Below are 23,069 nucleotides of genomic sequence, written 5' to 3'. Positions count from 1 at the left end.
TTGTCTTTTGTTTGAGGAATGTTTTGTCCTGAGAAAACCCAGAGGCCTATGGAATCTCTCTGCTGTTGTCTAGTGACAACAGTCCCGACTGCAGAGGATGCATTCCCTTAAAAATGCATATCTCATCATAGGGTCGAAGCTTTGCAATGCTGGTAAATCAAAAAGCCATTCATAGAAGCATGATTGCAGCAGCGACTCATGAATATATTAATGTGTTTCATATTGAGACCTAAAATCACTGCTTCACTGTTGTTTTTCCTCCAATTTTTCATAGCGGCTGTGATAAAGAGAAGGGCTTTGCAGGGGAAACTGCATGCATATTCTGTTTATTTTTTTTTTTTTAAAGCTCTTCCATTAATATATTGTTACCTTGAGCCCATAACTTAATGTTAAAAACTCACTTCCTGCCTTTTTTCCTGAGAGGCTGTGTCGAATTCAAATTAATATAGGGAGGCACAAATTCAAAAAAAGAAGCAGCCGTCTGGACCTGGAAACAGAAAAGCGGTAGATGATTGATGGATGGAATTACAAGAAGAAAGACAATGTGCAAATGACCGAAAGATGTATCCAAGAAAGGACTTTTACATGACCATGTGCTCGTAACTGTTTTCTGGATTACCTTCTTACCCCCCTCCTTGTCTTTCCACATTTCTTCTCACTCCATCTCCCCTGATTGAGCATGTTTAGCGTTACCGTGGGCGACAGGGCGATGCTTTTTCTGCTGAGTGCTGTCCGTCTCAACCCCGACTTATTCCTCCTGACTGAAAGCGTACACCTTCCCCTCCACCCCTGTCTCATCCTCTTATCTACTTCTTGGTTTGTTTTTTTTTTTTTTGCTTCATCTTGTTTGTTTCCCTTTTCTTCGCTACATTGTAGAGTGGATAGTTTCTCTGTCTATCAAAAGCTTGTGTGCCTGCAGATGTGTTTGTTTGTTTCCAGGGGCAGCTCTTGGCTTGACACTATCTTCACCAAAATAGACGCTTCTGTGGATCCAGTAACTTCTCCCCAACTTTATGTGCATCAAGGGTTATTTTTTCTTGCTGAAACAGGACTGAGTGTTACAGTACCATCTGCGTCACATGTCACAGGAACAGAACCCGAGTCACACAGCAATGAGTCATTACAGTAGAGCTCAACCCAAAGCTTCAAAATCCAACCTCCCTCCAGCTGCTGACAACTGGTTGATCCAACTGACAATCACTCTGATATGACTGACTCTGGCTGACTTTATTGATCCCAAACTTGGAAATGTTAATGTAGCAGCAGCAAATGATCAAACATAAAAGACACACTGTACAACACAAAATAGAGTGCAAAAAGAGTGACAGGAACAAACTATACATGGTACAAAAGTAAAAATGCCTTTGGAATGACTTTGTACAGGTCGATGTGCAGTAATTGTCATAAAAATACATACCGTATTGAGTTGCATGTACCTAAAACTGAGCAAAAAGCGGCAGGAAGTAAGATAAACGTGTAAAGGAACAAAACAAACTCCAAAGTTGCAAAGTGACAGGGGACCAGGGTGGTAACTACACTGTAGAGAGTTCAGAATTCACTGTCTCCAACACAAGGGGTTAAAGTAAAGTGTCACGGCTTGGGCCAGGACAGGTTTTCTCCATCTGAGGCTTCGACAGCGAAGCTGTAACCTTCTGTTGAAGATGATGCTGTCGGTCCAGCGTGGGGTGGAGAGGATGGTGGATTGTTTTTGATGGACAACAGTTCAGTGTCCTCCTCCACTGAACCTTCAAAAGTGTCCACTTTGCAGCCACTCACAGAGGGAGCGTCTTTATCAGTTTATTGAGCCTGTTTGTGTCACTGGCTCTGATGCTGCCACCCCAACAAACGAGTGCACTTGCCAGAACAGACTGATAGAAGATCTCCTACATCTTGCTGCACACATTGAAGGATCTCACAAGGTCGAGTCAGCTCATTCCCTTCCTGCAAACAGCTTTAGTGTTGGATTTCCAGTTCACTCAGTTGATGATGAACAAAACTTGGCTGATCTCAACTGAACTGATCGTAACACCCAAGCACTTGTGATCCTCCACCAGCTTCACCTCCTTTCCCAGAATGCACAGCGGTTGTGAAGCCATCTTCTTTATTCTAAAGTCGAGCATCTCGCTGCTTTTGTTAATATTCAGCTGCAGGTGATTCTGTCCAGGCCACTCCACAAAGTTGCCCCTCCCTCCCCTGGTCCGTCCGTCCCTCTGTCTCTTGTACAACAGCTAAGTCAGAAAAAATATCTCCTGGGGGCATGACCTGGAGTTGTACTGGAAGTCAGTGCTGTGTAAGGTGAAGAGAAAAGGGGACAGCTGGTGTCCTGTGGAGCTCCTGTACCACTAACCACCACTACCAAGACAGAAAAACTATGGTCTTTAGTCAGCAATCTAGGAGACAGCGGAGGGAACATGTTAATAATGTTTATATTCCACAGAAGTTAATTCAAATGCTTTTGGTGCCCTCTGATCCTTTACTCAAGTTCTGCAATTCAGGTCAAAATATCAGGATATCTTCTGTAAGTGTTATAAATAAATATTAATTGGGTCCATAGGATAAATAGCAATTCTCTTGGTAACATCCACTAACCTTTGTAGGACGACAGGAAGCAATTCCATGTGTTCATAAGAGACATGAAAACCACGTTGCCATAAAAATGTATTTGGCATTAGATTTTACTGAGGTTCATCCTCCCCATAGGTTGAACCTAGTTTATTCCGCATCCCTTGTGACCTTCCCTTTAGCACTTCAGCACCAGAAAGGCTGTTTGCCATGAAGCATTCTTGAGCACATTCACGCTCCAAGGGAAATTTTCTATGGCATGACCCCATGATGGTTTCTCCAGTGCCACCACAGGACAAACTTCTATCACTGCATGGTTAATTGGGAGACTTTAGAGGTGGAGGCCACGCCAGGATCCCCATCCTGTTCCAGGGTTTGGCACTAGCTGCTGATTTTCATGCTATTGCTCTTTTTTACACCTGTTGCCATTATTTAGTGCAATCAGAAAAAGCATTCAAATTGGAGCTACAGAAACAGAACCTTTGTGCACGATGTACGTTTAGCGGTCAGCATAGTAGTGCATCATAGCATAGTTACAATATACCCAGTAATAAAACAGAGCTTGTCAGGGCCTTTTTTATTAAATCATTATCACCATAAGTCCTTTTTTTTTTGTTTAACCATCATGGTACAAACTGCAAATCCCAAACATCAAATCCAACATTTGTGAAGAAGTAAACAGCAACAGCAACGCGACCTGCTGTGGAGACATATCCTCATCTACAAGCACAAAATGACTCATAACGCACCAACACAATTTAGTGAGACGTCACGGAGGTCAGTTACATGTCCTGCTCTCAAAGTAAGAGTCAACATGCAGTGCTGATGATGAATGTTGACATGTGCATCATCTGCTGACACAGACGTGCACACAAACACACACATACACTCAGTCGAAAGGGACCAGTCTGATGGGGTGATGGTAATGAAAAAGGAACAGAGCCTGTAGCCATTTTACTCCTCTGAGATAAACTAATGGTCTGGCTACTGTAGTTAGCAGTGGCAGGACCCTAACTGCCTGGACTGCACTCTTTCATCTTCTCACTGTCTTTCACTTTGAGTTTTTCTTCTGTGTCTCTCTTCGTCTAATCCCCCCCCTCTCTCTTTCCCTGTCCCTCCCTCTCTCTGTGTTGCTGCTTGTTTGTCAGATGATGTATTACAGGTGCAGAAGCAGTGTGGCTGTAGTTGGACCTCAGAGGATTCTAAAGCTCTCTTGCTCTCTTTTTCTCTATCTAACTTACTCTTTGTGCCTCGGACACACATACAGTACACAGCTGTCTGTGGGCTCTGTGTCTGTTTATGTACCAGTGGATGTAGCACTATTTGAGGTCTGTAGCTGGGATCAGGCTGTGGCATTATTGAATAAGCCACTGACCCAGCCATCGATCCCTAGATCTTTGTTGTTTTTTTGTTTTTTCCTCCTTCTTCTTCTTTTTCTCTGCTTCTCTTCCTCAGCAGGGCTGCAGTATCAGTCATCTTTTTGAGAGCAGCCCTGCCCGCAGTGTTCTCCCTGTCACGATGATAAACTGCTCTTTTCCAAAGCAGGAAAAAAAAAAAGTTTGGCCTATGATAATGTGAATTTATTGATCAATGACATTCAAATGGTTTTGAGCAGATTAATGTTTTTAATTTAAAGAATAGCGTTTTATCTCTAACATATATGTGTGTGTGTGTGTGTCTGTCTGTGTCTGTTCCAGGGACTTGGCGGTGATCGTGGCATCCATTGCATACAATACCTGGTTTACCAAGCTGTACTGCAAAGACATGCGCATAGTAACTATCTGTTTTATCCTCCACAATTCTAAACCCCTTTTCCAGATGTACATTATCGATCAGTTTCCTCTGCTGGCCTGACTGTAATCAGAAAACCTTTGGCTGTTAGAACAACAATGGAAAATTTTAGAAATCTGTGAAACCATAGCTGGAGCATTTTCTAAGTCAACATGCCATAAATACTAAATTACATGAAATGAAAGTTTGAATGAGGCCATGAAGTCGAGTTAACATCTGCAAAGTTTTATGTACTTGTTTAATAGGACGGTGAACCTTTATGAAATATTCATACTTGCATTAGATCGAGTGGCATCCATCTAAGTTTAACTATATGGAAACAGCTTTCAAATCATAGAAATATGATTTTAAAGGCAGGAGGTGAATTATATTGATGGTTAAAGCCCCTGATAACATCCTTTGAATAATAATTATACAAATAAACCTCCTGCGGAATTTTCTCATAAAAAACCCAAAACACATTGTGTGTAGCCTTGAATTAAAACAAAGGGGCAATTGTGTTTCCTTCCTCAAAGAGCATTTGCAAAGATCTGATTTGGAATCAAATGTGTCCAATATACAAAATTTTGCCTTTGCAGAAAATACTGTTTATTTTGAAGCATTTCATTTATATCAAGAAGCTGAGTGGGAATATAAGTTTTCAGGGAGATTAAAACGTGTACTTGGCTTCATTGTAAATTGTAGCCATTATTTAATCCCCATAATATTCATCATGAGGCTGTTGAGTTTGGACATAAGGGCAATTTCATAAATGACTGCTTTTAAAAAAAATTGCTTTATTTGTACAAAATTTGAAATTTATCAGAACTGATTTATAAACAGATCAGTTCTGCAATCATGGAGTCTTGCATGCTTGCAGTATGAGCTTGAATCGTCCAGTCTCAAATTTACTAATTATTTCTTTCGCTTCAGGGGTCGGAAGTGGTGGACCAGGTTCTGCACACAGTCAGCAAGTCCAACAGCCTGGAGGAACTCACTCTGGAGAATGCAGGACTGAAATCGTAGGTGTCCTGTCTTCTGTCCTTTTTTTTTTTTTTTTTTTCATTGACCCTGCTTGTCGTCTCCCTTTGTATAATCTCATTCCTCTCTCTGTTCTCCTCCTCACACTTTGACATCTCAAACACTTTTTCCGTTCTCCTCCTTTGCCCTTTTCCACCCTTGTCCCCCTTCCTTTCCTCCATTGCTTGTATTGTGTCCGCTCACTTCCGCCTGTCATCTCACCTCTTCACCTTGGTTCTAACCTCTCCATTTCTCCTCACCCTCCCACCACTAGCTCTTACTGCTGTCTTGACCTTTCCAATTCTGCCTCTCCTCCTTTTTCTCTCCCTCTATCCCTCTCTTAACCTCCGGTCTTTCATCCAATAAAGCTCCAATAAAGACCCCTCTGTCTGCCTCTGCAAGGTGTATTGTTTGTCCACCGAAACATTAGTTTGATTTTCGGCTTTACCTGGAAAGACATTTCACACGCTTTGCAGGGCTGGCATCATTTAGCAGAGTGGTTTTAATTGAGATGAATTAGTTGCCTTGGGGCAAGATGATTTACTGCACCGTAATGTGAAGTTACCAAGTTTTTAAATGTTCCCTCTGTTAAATCACTAACCCATCACAAGCGCAGCACCAAAAGCTGTATCCAGAATTATAATATACTGAATGAGGAAGGATACTTAAATAGGGCATGACCGGAAGGGCTCCCTTTGAATATATATTTTATGTGATTTTATTTATTTATTTTTTTAATACACAAAATAGTTGAAAAACTTGAAAAGGGAGTTCTTTGTTTCCAGAAATAGAAGAAGTGGAAAAACAATCAAAAATTATTAGAAGATGAACATAACTTAGTTATCACCGGTCATCAAGCATTTTTGTGCTTTCATGGCACACTTCATCGCTGATGTTCACCACCTAGTTGCTGTCATTTTGCTGCTTAATGCTGATATACTGACTACTTACAGGTTAGCAAAATGAGCCGTGCAAATTAAAATTTATGATTAAAAACTTAAAATGAATAAGTGCCATACCAATGTCTTTTTTGACTACGAATCAGATTTATATTAATATCCTGAAAGTACCAAAGGTCTCACCCCCTTTATTCAGAAAGTGAGCCTTAAAATTAGTCATCAGGACATCCGTAACTTTGCTGTCACTCCCTGCCACAGCCCAAGCTGGGAACATTTGGACCCACCATCCAATCTTTGCTTTTTGCATGTTTACCTGAAATCTGATATATTTTGACAATCTCTCAGAAAACAGACAGCCAATCAGTAGCAAACGTCAATCTTCTGATTGGTTTCACACTGTGGCTAGATGGTATGTACTGTAACAGTTAAAAAAAAAACAACAACAACAAACTTTTATAAATAAATTAGTAGCATTTCTTCTATATTTTGCCTTTTAAACATAATTCATCTATATTGGAGGTCTGCACACTGACAATAAAATATCAATTATTTTTCTTGTCAGATGCATTAAAAGGAATTAGGGAAATCTGCCCAGTTGGTCCTTCATTTTCCTTTTTAACGTCTTGTCTCCAGGGACTTTCCGCAGAAGATGGCGTCGGCTCTGTCTGAGAACCCAGCCTCTGTGATCCACTCTCTCAACCTGGCTCATAACACACTAGACAACCAAGGTACCGGCCTGGACTCTGCCAATTCTATCTCACTCCTTCTGCTGTCTGCTGTCGGAAGTGCTCTTTGCTTTTGTTTCATAGCAGCTTTGTTTGCTGTCAAACAATTCAAAATCAATCTCTGTCCTCACAGAAGCTTCATTATCTGTTTCTCTTTCAAGCTATATGTTGACAACAGAGCCTTCTCCTGAGAGAACTGCTTTTATTTTTCATTTTAACCTCCCCCACACAAACTGAACCCGTATGCACACATACGCAGACACGCACACACTAAAATTTAGAAATGCACGTTAGAGTTTAGTTTTCTCAGTCGATTTTGTTATACAGCAACCACTATACACCTTCCTGCCCTGTGTGTACGTGTGTGTATACCAGTTTCAGACTTTGCTTGCACGCAAATATCACTCATTAGCTGATTTCTGCATTCCTGTCTGACACATGACACTTTCATTTACGTCGGTGATTCTTTCAGCTCACACTTCCCCACCCTCTTTGTGTGTGCCCATGTGCGTATTGACATTATGTGTCATCACAGTGTGTATGAAGTGCACACTTTGTGAGAATATAAAAGTGCTGCAGCCTGAATGTCTATCAGGAAAAACAAAACAAAACAAACAAAACAAAAAAAAAAAAAAAAACACACACCTTCACTACTGCGGCTGCTTGGTTTGTAACACATTGAATGCACTTGAAATATATAGTCAATGTGGGATTTCTTTCAATTTCAATTCACTGATGCTCTCTCCTGTGTGTGTCGTGCTGCCCCACCTGTCCTGGGTACATTCAGGTGCTGTGGGTGAAGAATGTATGCTTTTGTAAGTGGAACAGAGGGAACTGGAGAGAGCAAAAAGAGTACAACATCAAACCAACCTCATGCTCTCTCAGAAACAGTTACTGAAGATGGAGAGGTATAAATTGGTTAAGAAAAGGAAGTTTGCATTGCGTGTTCACAGCGGCTGCATTGCTAAATTGAGTGTTGACATTGACATCTCTGTGTGATTTAACGTTGACACTAAAATGAAAAGAGGAGGGGAATGCTGTCAGTTGTGCATAACAGTGCTGGCATGATGTCAATATGATTAGATCAGATATTGTCCTTGTGTATTTTTGCTGGAAACACCTCATATCACATCTGATACATCAGCCACTCTTAATTTTTCAGGCCAAAAGGCCTGAAAAGATCCCTCTTATGGGTGCAGTCAACCTTTTCCTGTCACTTTTTTCAAAATAAAAAAATAAAAAAATAAATGCATTTTTAGAATCATTTCAGTAATTTTCACCAACGGATGAACGGTAAACAAGAGCGTTTTAATCTAGACAAATATTGCGGGAAGAAGTTGCTAGCATGATCATACTGTTTTGATGTTACGCATAAATAAAAACGCATAAACAATGCAAGAACGATGCAATTTAGGGGAGATTTCAAAACATTGAGATACAGATTGTGTATTGAGATAAAGGTATAAAATTGTCTAACACTAGATATACACCCCCCCCCCCCTTTCAAAGTAAGGGCTCTGTCCATACACATTACTATAATTAAGGAAGCCAGGAAAATGCTAGGACAAAGTTTGGCATTGCGATGAATTCCATTTATAATAAAGCCTGTCGTATTATCATCATGGCTGCAGTGTCTTTAATCAAATTGTTGAGATGAAAGTATGTGTTCTGTAATTTAGCCTGGCATATGGTTATCAAAATTTGTCCTTGCACTGGGCACTTGGGAGAAAATTAGATTGTAAAGTATGTTGGCCTTATGCCCTTTTAACCGTAGTAGGCCATACATGTGGGTTTTAAGTGTGTATATATAATGTTTGTGCACTGTTTCTGAGGTGTATCTGCCGTTTCATTGTAATGTGGCAAAGCGGTGTGTGGGCTGAATTTCTGTCCTAGTCATAACTCATCAGCAGGGGATGGGTGTATGACTGGAGGCAGATTTGTCTGCCAGTTATTTTCTTGACTAACCCATTGAACAGAAAACAGCAGAAACTGTTCATCACATTTTCCTGATAGTGGGCTTCAAATTATCTAACACTCAAAAATCCAACAACAAAGCATTTGCTTTGTTAAATTTGAGCAGTAATTGGTTTTGGCTTTAGATTGGTAGATTAAATTAGATTAAATTAGGCTTTTTTTCTCTCTCTCTCTCTGCTTTCCACCCCCCCCCCCCCTTCTTTCACACCAGGAGTCTCCAACCTGATTCAACAGGTGTGTCGCCTCAATAAGGGACTGCGTCTCCTCAACCTCTCAAAGACCTCCCTGTCGTCCAAAGGTAGGAGTTACTCCTCTGAGATGCAGCAGCTCCTGATAGCTGACCACACACACACTTGCAGACAGTTGCTGCTGCACTGCGCGTCTTGCTCGAAGACACTTCAGCGGAGCAGAAGCTGTCTGTAAAACCCAGGTCTAATCCAGGTGTGTCATACTACAACACTGCCCCAATTCCAGTTTCATTTGCGCTGGCAGTCGCTCACACAAATCACCAGTCCCATGCATGTACAGTATGATTCATGTCCCAAAAAATAATCAGGCCAGAATCATAAGTAGTTTATCTGTTTTCCCCCTAAAATCCTACAAAAGCATTCGTGCAGTGTCCCAGTTCTATTGCTTTTATCCTGGACAATACAGCCATCCTCAGTATTACAGCTGATTCCAAAGCATATTGCTGCAAATGTAATTCTATCCATTAACAGCCTGATGTTGGTGGCATTTTTGTCATTACAACATATCCCATAACTTGTTTTATAGCATTCACTGTATCTGATTCAGTTTATATAGTAATACTTTTTTAAGCACTAAAGAGGAGTACCACGCTGCTCTCTGAATGCAAGACGCAACATTTAGTCAGAAGCGAGTTAAGAACTAAAGCTAAATGTTGGATACCTGTTGCATATTCCCAATACTGAAGAAGATTGCATTTGTTAGTATGTGAAATTCGCAGTACCTGTAAGAGACAAACTGCAATAACTGGTGTTTAGTTAAATCTAATCATATTGAAGGGAAACAAACCCAGCTGAACTCCTGCTAAAGCTGTAGCAGAGTGGTAGTACCTACTGAATTTATTGATGCTAGCAGAATAATTTTTTTACTCTGTTTAAGCTATGTGTTTATCATATTCAACTCGAAGTCCTTTATCTTCAGTAGTATAGTATATATACCTTCAATAATAGTAGCCAGGCAGACATCTAGCAAAACTGATTCACTGTTTATCTACTGTGATTCTTTTTTTTTTTTTTTTTAATGCCTTGAAAATATTCCAGCTAAAATGGATGGAGAAAATTGAATCAACATGGTCAGTTGGTGAGTCTGTTCATTGTTTGGGCTCCCCCTGAACCTCTGTATCGACAGTTGCCGTTCTCTGCTTTCGTTGGGCAGCATTGATGGATCTGAGTGGCTCATATGGCTAAAAGCTGCCGTTACACAGAGCATCCTTAAGGAATTCAGACCCCTTCGCAACTGATTTGACATGTATTGAACTATTTCGGCTTTGTGCTTAAAATCATTCAAAGGAATTTTGCTTCATCGCCATGAATTTAACATCCCATACTGGCAAAGACAAAACAGAACAATTAGTGTTAATTGGTTAATTGCTGTTAATTATGAGAAATTTATGAAGGACACATTTGACACTTGTTTCTCTGTAAGGTCTCACTGCTCAATGCAATGCTCAACAGAGCAATGAAGAGGAAGTAACTGACTGCAGAGCTCAGTGGCTCTTGGTTTGGAACAATCTGCATTGTTCATGGAGCCGACTTCCCTCGACTGAGTAATTGTGGGAGAAGGGCTTTGTTGAGAGAGGTCATCCAGGACCCCATCGTCACACTCCAGAGATACTGTGTGAAGAAACTTGAATGGATTGGCCTCAGTTGAAAGCATCGTGTTTGGAGGAAGGCAGGGAGTGCTCATCACCTGCTCAATGCCATCCCTATGGTGAAGCATGGTGGTGGGCTGCTTGGGAATGTCATCCAGCAGCAGGCGTGGATACGACATGTTAGTCTTTATTATACCCAGTGGGAAATTTTCCTCCAAGTGCTTCACGCGCAACTCCTCCCATGGCAATATAAAACAAATAACGTACACATAAATATGTAACAACATATAAGCGCACAAGCACATCAAAACCCCATTTTATACATATTGCACATTACGCACACACTGTGTAATATCAGCCGCTTTTGCACGTATTACACAACCACTGATGAGAACGCCATGAAGCCATTGCTCAAGCCCTCTAGCAACAAGCAGCGTTATTTAAAACTTTAATCGAGGTTGGCACAAATGAGTTTTTAAAACAGTTGGGTTTACATTTGGGGAGAGTGTATTGTCTGCCAGAGGTTACAAGCTCATTCTCAGCCTGGAGAACATGAGACGGGTGAGGCAATATTCTCTGTGCTTGTCTGAGAACAGACTGTTTTTATATTTTCGTATTATTGGACAGACCGGTGTTCATTCATCCTCACAACCCTCACTGCATGCTGAATGAGCAAGCTTTTAACGATACAATGAGATTGCTTTACTCTGCTGACATCCCATACCTGACCATGCTCTCTGACACAGCTAGGTAGAAGCACTTCCTCGGGTCCGCTTCATACCCCTGCCGAGTCGGTGGAGGAAATATAATTGTATCATCATGTAGAGCCACTGGACTGTGGCCCCCCTCTGACCTGGGGTCCAGAAATATCCCCCTCAGTTATTCCCACATTTAAAATGACACAGCTGGCATCACACCAGTGCACAGGGCTCTCTACTGAGGGAAAGACAAATGGAGCAAAGTATCCTTAGTAAAAACCAGGCCTTTGTCACTAGCACAGCCAAAACGCTGCAGGGGGAGGCAACTCTGGTAGACGGACTTGAAAGTGGCCGTCCCACCATCTGCCTCCATTGTAACTGATGGAGCTTGAGAGGATCTGAAGAAGACTGGCTGAAAGTTCCCCCCAAACCAGGTGTGCAAAGCTCGTCACATCCTGCCTGGACAGACTTGAGGCTGTATGAGCTGCCTAAAGTCCTTCAACTAAGTGGCGAGTAAACGGTCTGAATACTTACATCATTGTAATATTCCAGCTTTTCGGTTATTTTCCCATCATGGGACATTAAATGTAGACTGATGAAGGAAAGAATTGAACATTAAAAAGTGAAGGAGTCTGAATGCTCTGAATGAATCTGTATGTATGTATACATATATGCAGTATATAAATGCTGTATAGTGGCAATGACCTTCATGTCTTGCTTGTGCATGTTATCAATGGGAGAACTACATGAAGTGAATTTTTAAAAAAGCTGTGGATTGACACAGCAATTCAGGGGGAATGCAGTGATTGTGCTGACCTTGAATAGTGGGTGTTAGGATGACTTTGCAGGGGATGGGCATTCTTTGTTGAATATTTATAGATCTCTCTCACTTCCCCTCTTCCCTCCCTCTATCATCTGTCTCTAAAACACCCACGCATATTCCGTCACATACAAACACATTCACACACACACACACACACACACTTGAATCCCACACGTGGACTAGCCAAGCAGAGAGACAAATACATCACGCATGTTTTCACACCCCCCCACCCCTTTCTCCCACACACACTTGTCACGCAGACTGGATGGCTTCGGAAAGTCTCCGCTTGCAGCAGAATCGAGCAGCTGATGGATACATGGAGGGGAGGGAGTGAGGATTAGATGCCCTGTCCCCTCTTCCCCTCATTTCACTCCTAATCGCTACAAATTAGGGATGAAGAGCTTAGTGCCTTGCCAGCTTTGGGGCAGCACATGCAGCTCTAAAAGACAGGGAGAAACACACTTCATCCAACTGCGAGCTACAGTCGAGGATATGTGGTAGAGCTGGAAGCTCACAGTAACGATGGTTGATGGTTGAAGACCTCTTTCATTCGTTGCTGCAGTTGCTCCTGTGTTGTTGTCGTTGGGTCTGTGTGTGGCGTGCTGTGCTTTGCATCACTGTTGCAAGTTGCGGGATCTTAATGAGGGGTTCCTCTAGGCCTGTGGGTGTAATTGTGCAGTGATCTGATTTGAGAGAATGATTTTTCTTTTTTGTTTTGCGTTTCAGGGTAGAATTGGATATTGGGATATGAGAAGCAGCAGTCACTGGCTTTTTGCTTTTGATAAAGCCAGCAATAGCAGCTCACTAGCCTCTCTGCATTCATTTTTTAGAGTTATCATTACAGAACTCACCCTCTTCTATAACTTAGGTTTATTCTCAAAAGTTGTTGATAAGTCACATCCAGATCATTACATTTTCCCCAGTGGAGGGTAGAAAAACTGCTGGAATATGAAATGATTAAATGACTCAAAGATGCATAGAAATAATTTATTCTTAACCCCATATTTCTCTCTCTCTCTCTCTACCCCCCTTTAGGTGTTGTTTCTCTGTCACAGGCGCTGTGTTCCAGTGATGACTACTCCAATTCCTTGATACACCTGGACCTGAGCAAAAACCCTGGGGTGCTGTCTGGAGAGGACGCAACCGTGAGGAACACACTTAAAAAAAAAAACCAACACACATTTTCAGTGTCTTCAAAAAGTACCTCCACCTCTTTTTACATGCCTTTCCAAACTATACATATAGAAATCCTTGGGTGACCAAAGAGGCATGCAATCCTCCTTAATTTAACAGATGAAACAAACATAAATGCTATCACATTTTGTACACTTTGTTGGATCCTGTTCAACTGCAGCTGTTAAACAGCGCCTGACACAAGAGGTTTATTGTGATCTGCCAAGCTTTCAAGATTTATCCACTGTCCACAGTATTGAAATATATGGGGAAATTGTTGTTTCTCATTTGATTTATTAGCTCACTAAATTATGGCCTCATATGGAGGAAAATAGACTATCACATAGGGAATCCTTTAGGGTGTGGTCACTGTATTATTGACAGACTCTAACACACATCAGGACTGAGTAGAGAGCAGGCATGATCCAGTCCTCGCTCTTCCTCAGCTCCACCCTTCCCACCAAATATGGTTTCTGCTAAAATGACGGCTCACAAAGCAATGGCTGACATGATATTACGCTGCTACTTCATGGAAGGTAATGATGTGGACTGCCTGTTTTACAGTATTTAAGGTGCTCAGGCTTCCTTTAATAGTCCAAAGACATGCAGGGTCATTGGTAATTCTGACATCTCGGTCTTGTCACTTTAACTTCAAAGGTATGCATGTTTCATGCTGGGAAACAAATCCTCCTTCACCTAGCAGGCTCGCAGGTGCATAGTGTATGATTACCAAGTGTGATGTTCAGAAAGCTCAGTTTTGGTCTCATCAGACCACTGAAGAAGTCGGATGAGTAAAGGCTGAGGTCCCCACTCTGTTTCTTAATGACGGATTTTACTGGACCCCAGGGGGATGTTCAGAGGCTTAGAAAGGTTCTTTGTAAGTGTCAACTGACTGTTGAGTCAGCTTTTTATGGAGGTGTTTGAGGTTTTCCTTTGTTTGTAAAGCTGAAATATTGTGATTCTTGCGGCAAACTGTTGTGCATGTCCAGATACAGATGCACTTGTTGCACACAGGTAACTGCCACTCAATTATGTGTTATTCCATATTTAAAAGAATCAATAATTATGCAAGCATTTTTTTATATTGGTGGATAATTAAGATAAATTTGCAAGAATACACTTTCACTTTGACATTACAGGGTTTTCTTCTACTGATCAGAAAACAAACAAATTAAATGTCACCTTTTTTGATCCATTTATGTAAATCAAAACATGAAAACTTTCAAAGGGGGTGGATACTTTTTCTCAGCACTGCATAATTTTCTATAAACAGCTCTCTGCTAAAGTTTTAGGCACTAAAGGTGGAGTAAAGGTTCTTGCAAACCGGATGTCATGAATTATCTATAAATGAATTTCATTACGATGTTCAACAGCCAAAAACCTCAGTAACTAATATTAACAAATCATGTGATCCCAGACTGGAGTCTATGATGGTGAGCTCAGGGCCCTGTGGAGGCTGGACCATCTGTTGTAGGACTCCTCGTTCTTCTTATCTTTGAAGACAGTTCTGTCTAACTCTGTGTATTTGAGCTCATCTCGCTGCAGAGTAAACTAAGGACTGATCATAGACCCCCCCTGATAGTATCGTGTCATCTTAAGTGCCTAAAATCTTTTGCAGAGCGCTATACGTATATGTTTTTTGTATTGATTTCTAAGAAACACTCTGTTGTTTCTCCTGTGCAGAACCTCTATCTGTTCCTGGCTCAACCCAACTGTCTTGTCCATTTAGACCTGTCTGGGACAGACTGCACCGTGGACTCAGTATGTACTCGCTGTCTCTGTTGCACTCACTATCCACCTATCTCTGTCCGGTCTCATCTCTGGGATGGGATTCAGGCCAAGAAGCAGAAAGGTGTATCATCCTGAATACAAATCACTCACCATACAAAAGGCTGTTACCTCAGTTGACTCAGAGTCAGGGCTCCTCTGTGCATGAAGCCTTGAGTGAAAGCTATTAGAAGGCAATACAATATGAATATATACCTGCTTATGAATTATACAAATGAACCATTGTATGAATAGCATGCAGGAGCTTTTGTCTCGTGTATTTGTTGACATCTTTGGGTCTTCAAAGGGGGTGAATTTGTCTGTGTTTGTCACTGTGTCTAAATTTAAACTGTGACTGCCAGTGTGACAAAACAGTGTCTTGCCGCATTAACGGATACACCAGCAGCTGAAGGGATGACAGAGCTTTCTCTGTGAAAGTGACCACGCTTGAATATGTCTGCCCCTGCTGGTTACTGCTGAGATGACAGTTTTGCCTGATTGACTGTGGAGCCACAAGAGTTTGTGTACACATTTTGAAAGTTACCACAGTAATCAGGATATTTTCAGTGTCTGTCTTCCCCTGGAAGATGGAGAGTTTTGCGAAAAGTGCCAGCGGAATGGGAGGTTACAGTTTTTGTTTATGTCCGCCGTGTTGTCACTACTGTATTGCTGCAGAGGGTTTAATGCACAGCAGGGATATGAAGGTTGTTTCAGACAGACATAAATATCTTTTTTTCATTAGTCCATCCACTGCAGGGGGTTGTAGGCCAGCGCTAGCTACAGATTCGCTCTTAGCTCTGCCCTTGCTCAGGGACATCGCAGCAGAGCAGTGTCTGAACTCCCAACTCCCTGCGCCACTATGATGACCTGTCATATTGCAAATTTTAATCCAATTGCCGATTCAGTACAGTGGTCGCTTCTTTGTAGTGGACTATACATTGAATCAACACCACTGGTACAGAGGTTAAAGCAGTCTGCTTCCTTTACGCTCTACATTTCAGAGGTAAAGGTTTAGAGGCATTTTTAATTCCCTGCATTTAGCTGCAGTTACTCATTGTTTAGCATATTTTGCAACTCCTTTTTAATAATAACATGTTAATTATATAAGCAAATTTTACACACAGCTCGTTCAATTAAGCAGTCAAGGCTGAAATTACTTGATAACACTAATTTCTGTTCATGCTAGATAGCCTGCATTTGCATTATTTGCTGTTTACTTACCAGTCTTGCCAAGAGCTTCGACCATCATTGTGTTTAAAATACAAGAAGTTATGATATGTCCTGTGAGCAGCTACTTCTGCAGGGCAGAGTGGACGCTACAGTGACTCCGCATCAGAAAGTGACAAGACGGGTGGTTAGCATGCAAATTTAGGAAAAGAAAATAGAAAGGGGTAGGTCCGTGGTGAAGAAAAAATGAAGTTGGATGCTAAATTTCCTCTGGTAAATAAACAACCATTATTGCCACCAAAGACTACTTTGCAATTGCAAAATTTGCATATGCCTCCTATGATTTAAATAAATGTATAAAAAATGGTATGTAATACAAACGTTTGAAGCTGTTTTCAATGTGATGCAAATTTGACTTTCTAAATAGTTCTTTCTTAATTCTAATGCTGTTACCAGCCTCTAGCACAGGGGTCGGCAACCCACGGCTCTTCCATCCCTCTGCTGTGGCTCCCTGCCACTTTGGAAAATAAATTATTAATATTTAATTCAAATTTATTTTATTGTAGTCTGCTAGTTTTTTAATGTAATTCTAAATTTGGAGATTACGGTGATCTTGTATTAAAATAAAAGGAGTTTATTCATGTATTTTTTTGCCGCTCAAAATGTGCGTCACAACCGCCGATGTGCGACACCTGCAGGTTGACAGCTGACTGTTTGCTACAGTACACTCGATGACGAAGGATGGAACGATGAGGGCAAACTGAAGCAGATTTGCTCAGCTTTTTTATTTTAAAAATACGAGGATGACTCAACTAGACATTGAGTATTTTATTTGCAAGTAACCTTCAAACCTAGCATCTTTTTTTTTTTTTTTTCGGAGTTCAAAATGTTTTTGTTGCATGCAAACATTAAATTTTGCTTTCTTTCTTGCATTCATTTGATTTCATAAAGGCATTGAAAAGTAAGCATAAAGGTAAAAAAATGATGCAGTGATATCATCATTTTAGATGTCAAAATAGTTTTGTGGCTCCCAGTGATCTCTTTTCTGTGGGAAATGAATCCAAATGGCTCTTTGAGTGTCTAAGGTTGCCAACCCCTGCTCTACTGGAGCACATCTGAAACAAAGTGGAGAAGAGCATATTAAATGAATTGCTTTTGGCACAAACCAAGCATGCACAAACTGCAATGGATTACAGACAAATTTTTTTCTAAGAAGTTGTTTGTGTGATTCTGTCACTAAAAATCAATACCACCTTCTGAAGATGGTAAATAGTGCAGGATTTTAACCCAAGTTGCAATCTGCAATCTGAAGGGATTGCAAGTTGGTTTGGCAGAAAATCCTAGCTCAATTCATGAATCCTATCTTCTTTAACTTTACCCTCTTTTATCTCACCTGAAGAAAACATAAATGTGCAATCCAGCACTTTCTATTAACCATTATGTCTGTTACCTAGAAACCAATGTTTTTTTTTTCTCCTTATAAAAGAGCAGCAACGTGGATGAAACAAAACCGTGAAATTGTGAAGGCGTGAACATGAGGACAGCTTAACTGTTACCCCAAGGTTTGGAGAATTTATTCAGGGTTTAGAAAGTTTGTGTTTTATCCTTTTCCTGTCCTTTCTAAAATAGGAACTATCCATCTGTTTTGGCTGATATCCTACTGCAGGTCCTACCCTTAATTATCATGGTTGCCAAATTATAATGTAATCTGCATATTAGTTTTTAAAATGTAATTTATGCTTAGTAAAGCAACTTCACCTCAATCAATACCAAAACTATAAGAAAAAAGATGTTCACAAATTAATGCATCACAGATAATAATTGAAGTACATTGTGCTCAAAATACTTTTACTTAAAGAGGAGTTTGAATGGAAACAAACAGCACTTCAAAAGCAACCTTAATTCCCTTTGCAGTCATTAGTTTTTTTTCCCCCAGTTTCTCATCTTATTGTGATTCACTTGAACACATTGGAACAGAAACAAATCAGTTCTCATAGCAGTCAAACATGTAAACTTAATTCTCCTCCTGCCTCTTAAAATTCCCCATGTATTTTGTATTGCGTTATGTCCACGAACGGAAGTTGTTTTGTCTGTTGTTTTCAAATTTCAAAACTTTGCCTGGCTTTTAGTCGAGTAGAGTGCTCAGTGTGAGGGCTACTTCATGCCCTGTTGTGTTAATTATCATTTATCCTGTAGAGAATGGAAACTGTCTGAGGAAAGATTTGTCTTTTGTAGTGTTGGTCTGTGGGATTGAATTATTAATAAGTTCCTTTTTTTAATCTGTGCTGACATACCTCCACCGGTCGATTAGTCAATTTTGGTGATGGATCACAGTGCCAGGGAGAAATTGATTTGTCTGATAGTTTAACCTCTCACAGGTGATGAGATGCTACTTAGAGTCTTATTGTTTTTCTTTTCATATTTGCCTGGAGATCTCTGCTTTCTCACAAACACGCATACATCATCATTATTTTAAGATTAACTGGGTCAGAGAGTTGCTTACATTCATTCAATATACCTTGCACAGCCATTTAGTTTAAAAGGGATCAGCAAACATAAGATGAGAGCTTGATTTGATAACCTCTTAGATGGATGTTAGATTAAAGGCTGTGAAGCAGAAGGATGCTATCTGGACAGGAAAACTGCAGGTGACACAGCACGTTTGATTTCTTACACGCTTTTATATATTTTTAATGTGAAATTTGACATTTGATGTGTAGTCAGTATAACTAAATGAGGAACTGTGAGTAATTCACATTTTTTCCTGGTATGGGGAATGCTTGACTTTGATTCACTGCAATACAATTACACTTCTTATTGCCCATTTGGTCCTTCTTTCGGGAATCAGTTGACTTCTCTGACAGATGAGCACTTTCCATACCAGCTTTAAAAGACTTGGAGAAACACAGTGTCTGCTGTAATTCACTGGGCTCCTGCAGCAGACAGCATTTAACCTATAATAGAAAAGAAATAATTGAGAAAAAAATGTAATTGGCCTTTCCCGCCGAACTAGAGTCTAAAGGACTCGAAATGATGCTTTTGTTTTTAATTTTATGGCCCTATAGTTAGCTATTTAGCATATAGATTAAAAGCCATGGTAAAATTGTGTTGGTAACAGCTTCTTAATATGAAACATTTAAAACATAAAGCAGCTTTTAAATCCTTTCTTTATTTTTTTTAAATTCTTTATTGGAATAGGATCCTTAAGAAACACCAAAGTTTGAGCTTGGGGCCTGGGACCCCTGCGATAGGTGGATAGATGGATAAAGTTAAAATTTTGCATTCATAAGCGTCATGTAAAAATACTTGCATCAAAACATAATCAGACCACTCTAATGTAATTGTGGCCATTGGTTTACCCCTAACTGGGCGAATGACTTTTCCGAACTGCTTATAGCTAACATTGAAACGAAACAAAGACCCGAGTTGGATGCTGATATACTCTGTATCACAACCCAAAAACACTGAGAGCCTAATCTTAAACAGTGCCCTCTATTTTAAAAGGGTATAGGTATTTTTTTATGTTAACCATGAATTTTAAGCTGTCAGAAAAAAAAATGTGATGAATAAACACAATGTTTTTCCAATGAAATATACCAGACTTAAGGGAAATGTATTAGCAGTGAACTACAGTAACAGTAACTGGTGATCCCAGAGTGTGAGCACAAAGCCAGCGACTTCCTGAGCAACAACAAAGTGCATGCCAGTAATGTAGCCTCGTCTAGTATTCACAGCACATCTTCAGCAATTAGTCACAACAAACATCCTGGAAATTTTCACTTGAGATGATGCCTTATTTCTCAGAAATCACATTCAGCTGAGGATGTATTTACTGCCGTTGTTTTACTAGTTATACAAAACTGTAAAATCGTTATCTTGAACAAGACCCAACCAGATGGCCCAGAAAGGATAAAAGCAAAGCATCAGTGCATCTCATTTAGTCGTGGACTAAAACCTTATGTTACCAATGGGAAAGTGGTCTCCAACGTCTGCTGTGTACCCTAACGCCTCAGGGACATTAGTAGTGAAGGCTGAAACTACAGTAGCATCCTTTTTCTTAAGTATGCCAGCTTCAATTTGTGTAACTGTAACTGTTGTACAAGACTCATATTTGCTGCAGTGGATGTGACACGGCATATCTGTGTGTGTCTCTGCTAGTTGTTCGGGGCCTTGCTGCGAGGCTGCTGCGCTGACCTGTCCTACCTGAACCTGTCCAAGAACTCCTTCTCTCACAGGTGGGTGTTCACCTCCAGTCTGCATCCCCAAAAACAAAATGACTCAGCCAAACAGCTCTGAAGGGATTGCAATCGTGAGGCAGTGATGTCATTATTTATTTTTTGCTGTAGATTAGTGTTTAGCCATGGACCTCACTGATGGAATTAGTGTGTGCGCTCACCTTGCTGCCCTCATTTACACTGCTTTGCTGTTTGTGTCTGTGCGTGTTCTTCCGTCTCTCTGTAACGTACACATGTCTCTGTTTGCTAACAAGTTTTCTTTCTGTCAAACATGCGTATGCATTCCCGAAAGTGTCTTTCATGTCTTCCAGTACGCGTGTGGGTGTGTATATGTGTGTATGTGTTTACCTAGCTAGCAGGCAGAAGCAGCTCTGGCTCTCATCATGTCATGTCCCAGAGGAGCCCAGGAGCTTCCCTGCTCAGCATATTACATTACAAGAATTACAGAGAAAAATGAGACTAATTTTAGATGGGAATTATGGTTCCATTCCCCCGGCTCCCACGCCTGCATTTTCTTCCCTCTGTGTTCCTTTGTATCTACTGTATCTCTCTCCATCATTTACTTTTTTGCATATATTCAGCTCAACGTCTCATTTGCCTTTTTTTTTTTACCCTTCTTACTTTTTATTATATGAATTCCCTTTCTTATTTGAGCCCTTGGGCATATATTTCTTTTCCCTCAACTTTATATTTATAATGAGAAGATTGAATTTCTCACTATTTCCCTCTTGCCTTTACTCTTGACACCCACGCTCCATCCATCTTCTTAGTCTGCTTTTTAATCCTTCCCTTCCTGTAGCTGTTTTCCCCTTTTTCTTCTTGCTCGCTGCCTCTTTTTCTTCAACATCCTCTTCCTATGCTCTGCTTATATCCTTTTGCTCTTCCTCCTTTTGCCTTATCACCCTTCATCTCCTTCCCCACTACTCTTTGGCCTCTCAGCCTCCTGCCCCTCCTCTCGCTGCATCTGTTCACAGTTCATTCCACCTCCAGCCGGTCACGGGTCCTCTGGTATTAAATAGAGGCCGCCTTGGTGCTGGCCGAATGGGCTGTGGTGTTGTGGTGACAACAGATTTACAAAGCTGAACCGATCTGATAAGAACTGCGCTGCTCATTCTCATGTATATTGAACGGGCTGCCTGAGACCCTTCCTTCACTCATCGTACTTCACAGACTGCACTGGCTTTGCACACATATACAGATGTGGCACTCGGGAGAAACAGTGAGATCTCCATGTAGATGCAATTATACACACATGCTCATGTGGTGACAAACTGCTCATACAGTTCTCTGGAGGGTGGCTTTGTGAGAGACATTGACGCTGCATCTGCTTATGCGACAGTCCCCGTTCTGTATCTGTGGAGCCCTGACTGGCTGTATGCTAATTACTACTAGCAGGTCGTAGCAGGTCAAAGAAGAGCTGCTGTTCCACACTCTTAGAGGTTATCAAAAGCAGTGACAGTGGCTTGTAACGCAGCTGCCTGCTTTTCCCTCATTAATATCTTCACGTCATTCTTTTTTTCTTCCCTCCCATCATTGCTCTCTCCCTGATGACCTTTTCCATTTTTACCCCTCATAACTCAATTTCCTCCCACTTTTTCCCCACATCTTTATCGTTCATTTTTCTTCTCTATTTGTTTCCTCTTGCCACATGCAGTTTTATCTTTTAACCAAGTTAACATGCTTTTATCTGCGCGGGCTGAACGCTGGAGCTGTCTGGAAGACGTGTGAGGCGGTCAACCATACATTTGCTCTATCACAGGGGAAAATGAATGCACTGCAGCTCAAGGAATAAAATTATCTTTGAGCGTAGCTTTTGTGTGTGCAGGGCTTGAAATTTGTATCCTCTAGAAGTCACCTGTGGAAGATAATACTGTCAAGTTACAAACCATGTTGGCATGTGCCAAATCAAATATTAATGGCTGTATTTTAACAGAGGAATCGCAACGATTAGTGTGAAGCACCGGGTCATGTGCACAAGGACAATGAGGGCTCATACTCTTGGCACAATCTGCAAAAAGAGAAAAATATATTGGAGAGCTGAATTGATTTGCCATTATATTTCCAGCTAGTTGTGAGTCTCATACCTATTAAACAGCTGTGCCAAACACACGGGTACATGACAAATCTGCCTCAGCAATCAGAGAGGAAAGTACAGACCCGTTTTCCAGTCATAATGTCCTGAAAGTTTGCATAGGATTACAGATACACTGCCGGAGGAAAGTGATGTCTAGTGATAATTAGCCAATATCGGTTCAGTGGAAATATTGAAATTCAGGATTGATTCTTTGATACGTAATGAAAATCGAAAACAGTTTAAATTTCCTCGGCAAATGAAGTTTTATTGAGCTTTTGTTTGGGAGACACTGCTGGGGTGTCAGTTCAAGGCCAAAAAAAAAGTATTTTAGGCATCAATGGAGGT

The 23,069-nt window shown here is 40.8% G+C and overlaps 1 protein-coding gene across 1 annotated transcript in view; it reads left to right on the top strand.

The window, feature by feature from the left end:
• The window catches only part of carmil3 (capping protein regulator and myosin 1 linker 3), a 74,202-nt gene that overhangs the window by 20,424 nt on the left and 30,709 nt on the right, over nt 1-23,069 (top strand). Inside the window, exons 9-16 of the mRNA XM_029524682.1 lie at nt 4,260-4,335; nt 5,266-5,354; nt 6,885-6,979; nt 9,162-9,248; nt 13,344-13,453; nt 15,165-15,242; nt 20,574-20,650; nt 21,641-21,643. Coding sequence (XP_029380542.1) covers nt 4,260-4,335; nt 5,266-5,354; nt 6,885-6,979; nt 9,162-9,248; nt 13,344-13,453; nt 15,165-15,242; nt 20,574-20,650; nt 21,641-21,643 — 615 coding nt within the window. The remainder of the gene's footprint in view (nt 1-4,259; nt 4,336-5,265; nt 5,355-6,884; nt 6,980-9,161; nt 9,249-13,343; nt 13,454-15,164; nt 15,243-20,573; nt 20,651-21,640; nt 21,644-23,069) is intronic.

The sequence above is a fragment of the Echeneis naucrates genome, chromosome 17 (genome assembly GCF_900963305.1).
Source record: "Echeneis naucrates chromosome 17, fEcheNa1.1, whole genome shotgun sequence".
NCBI lineage: Eukaryota > Metazoa > Chordata > Actinopteri > Carangiformes > Echeneidae > Echeneis > Echeneis naucrates.
This window is presented reverse-complemented; position numbering and strand designations above follow the sequence as displayed.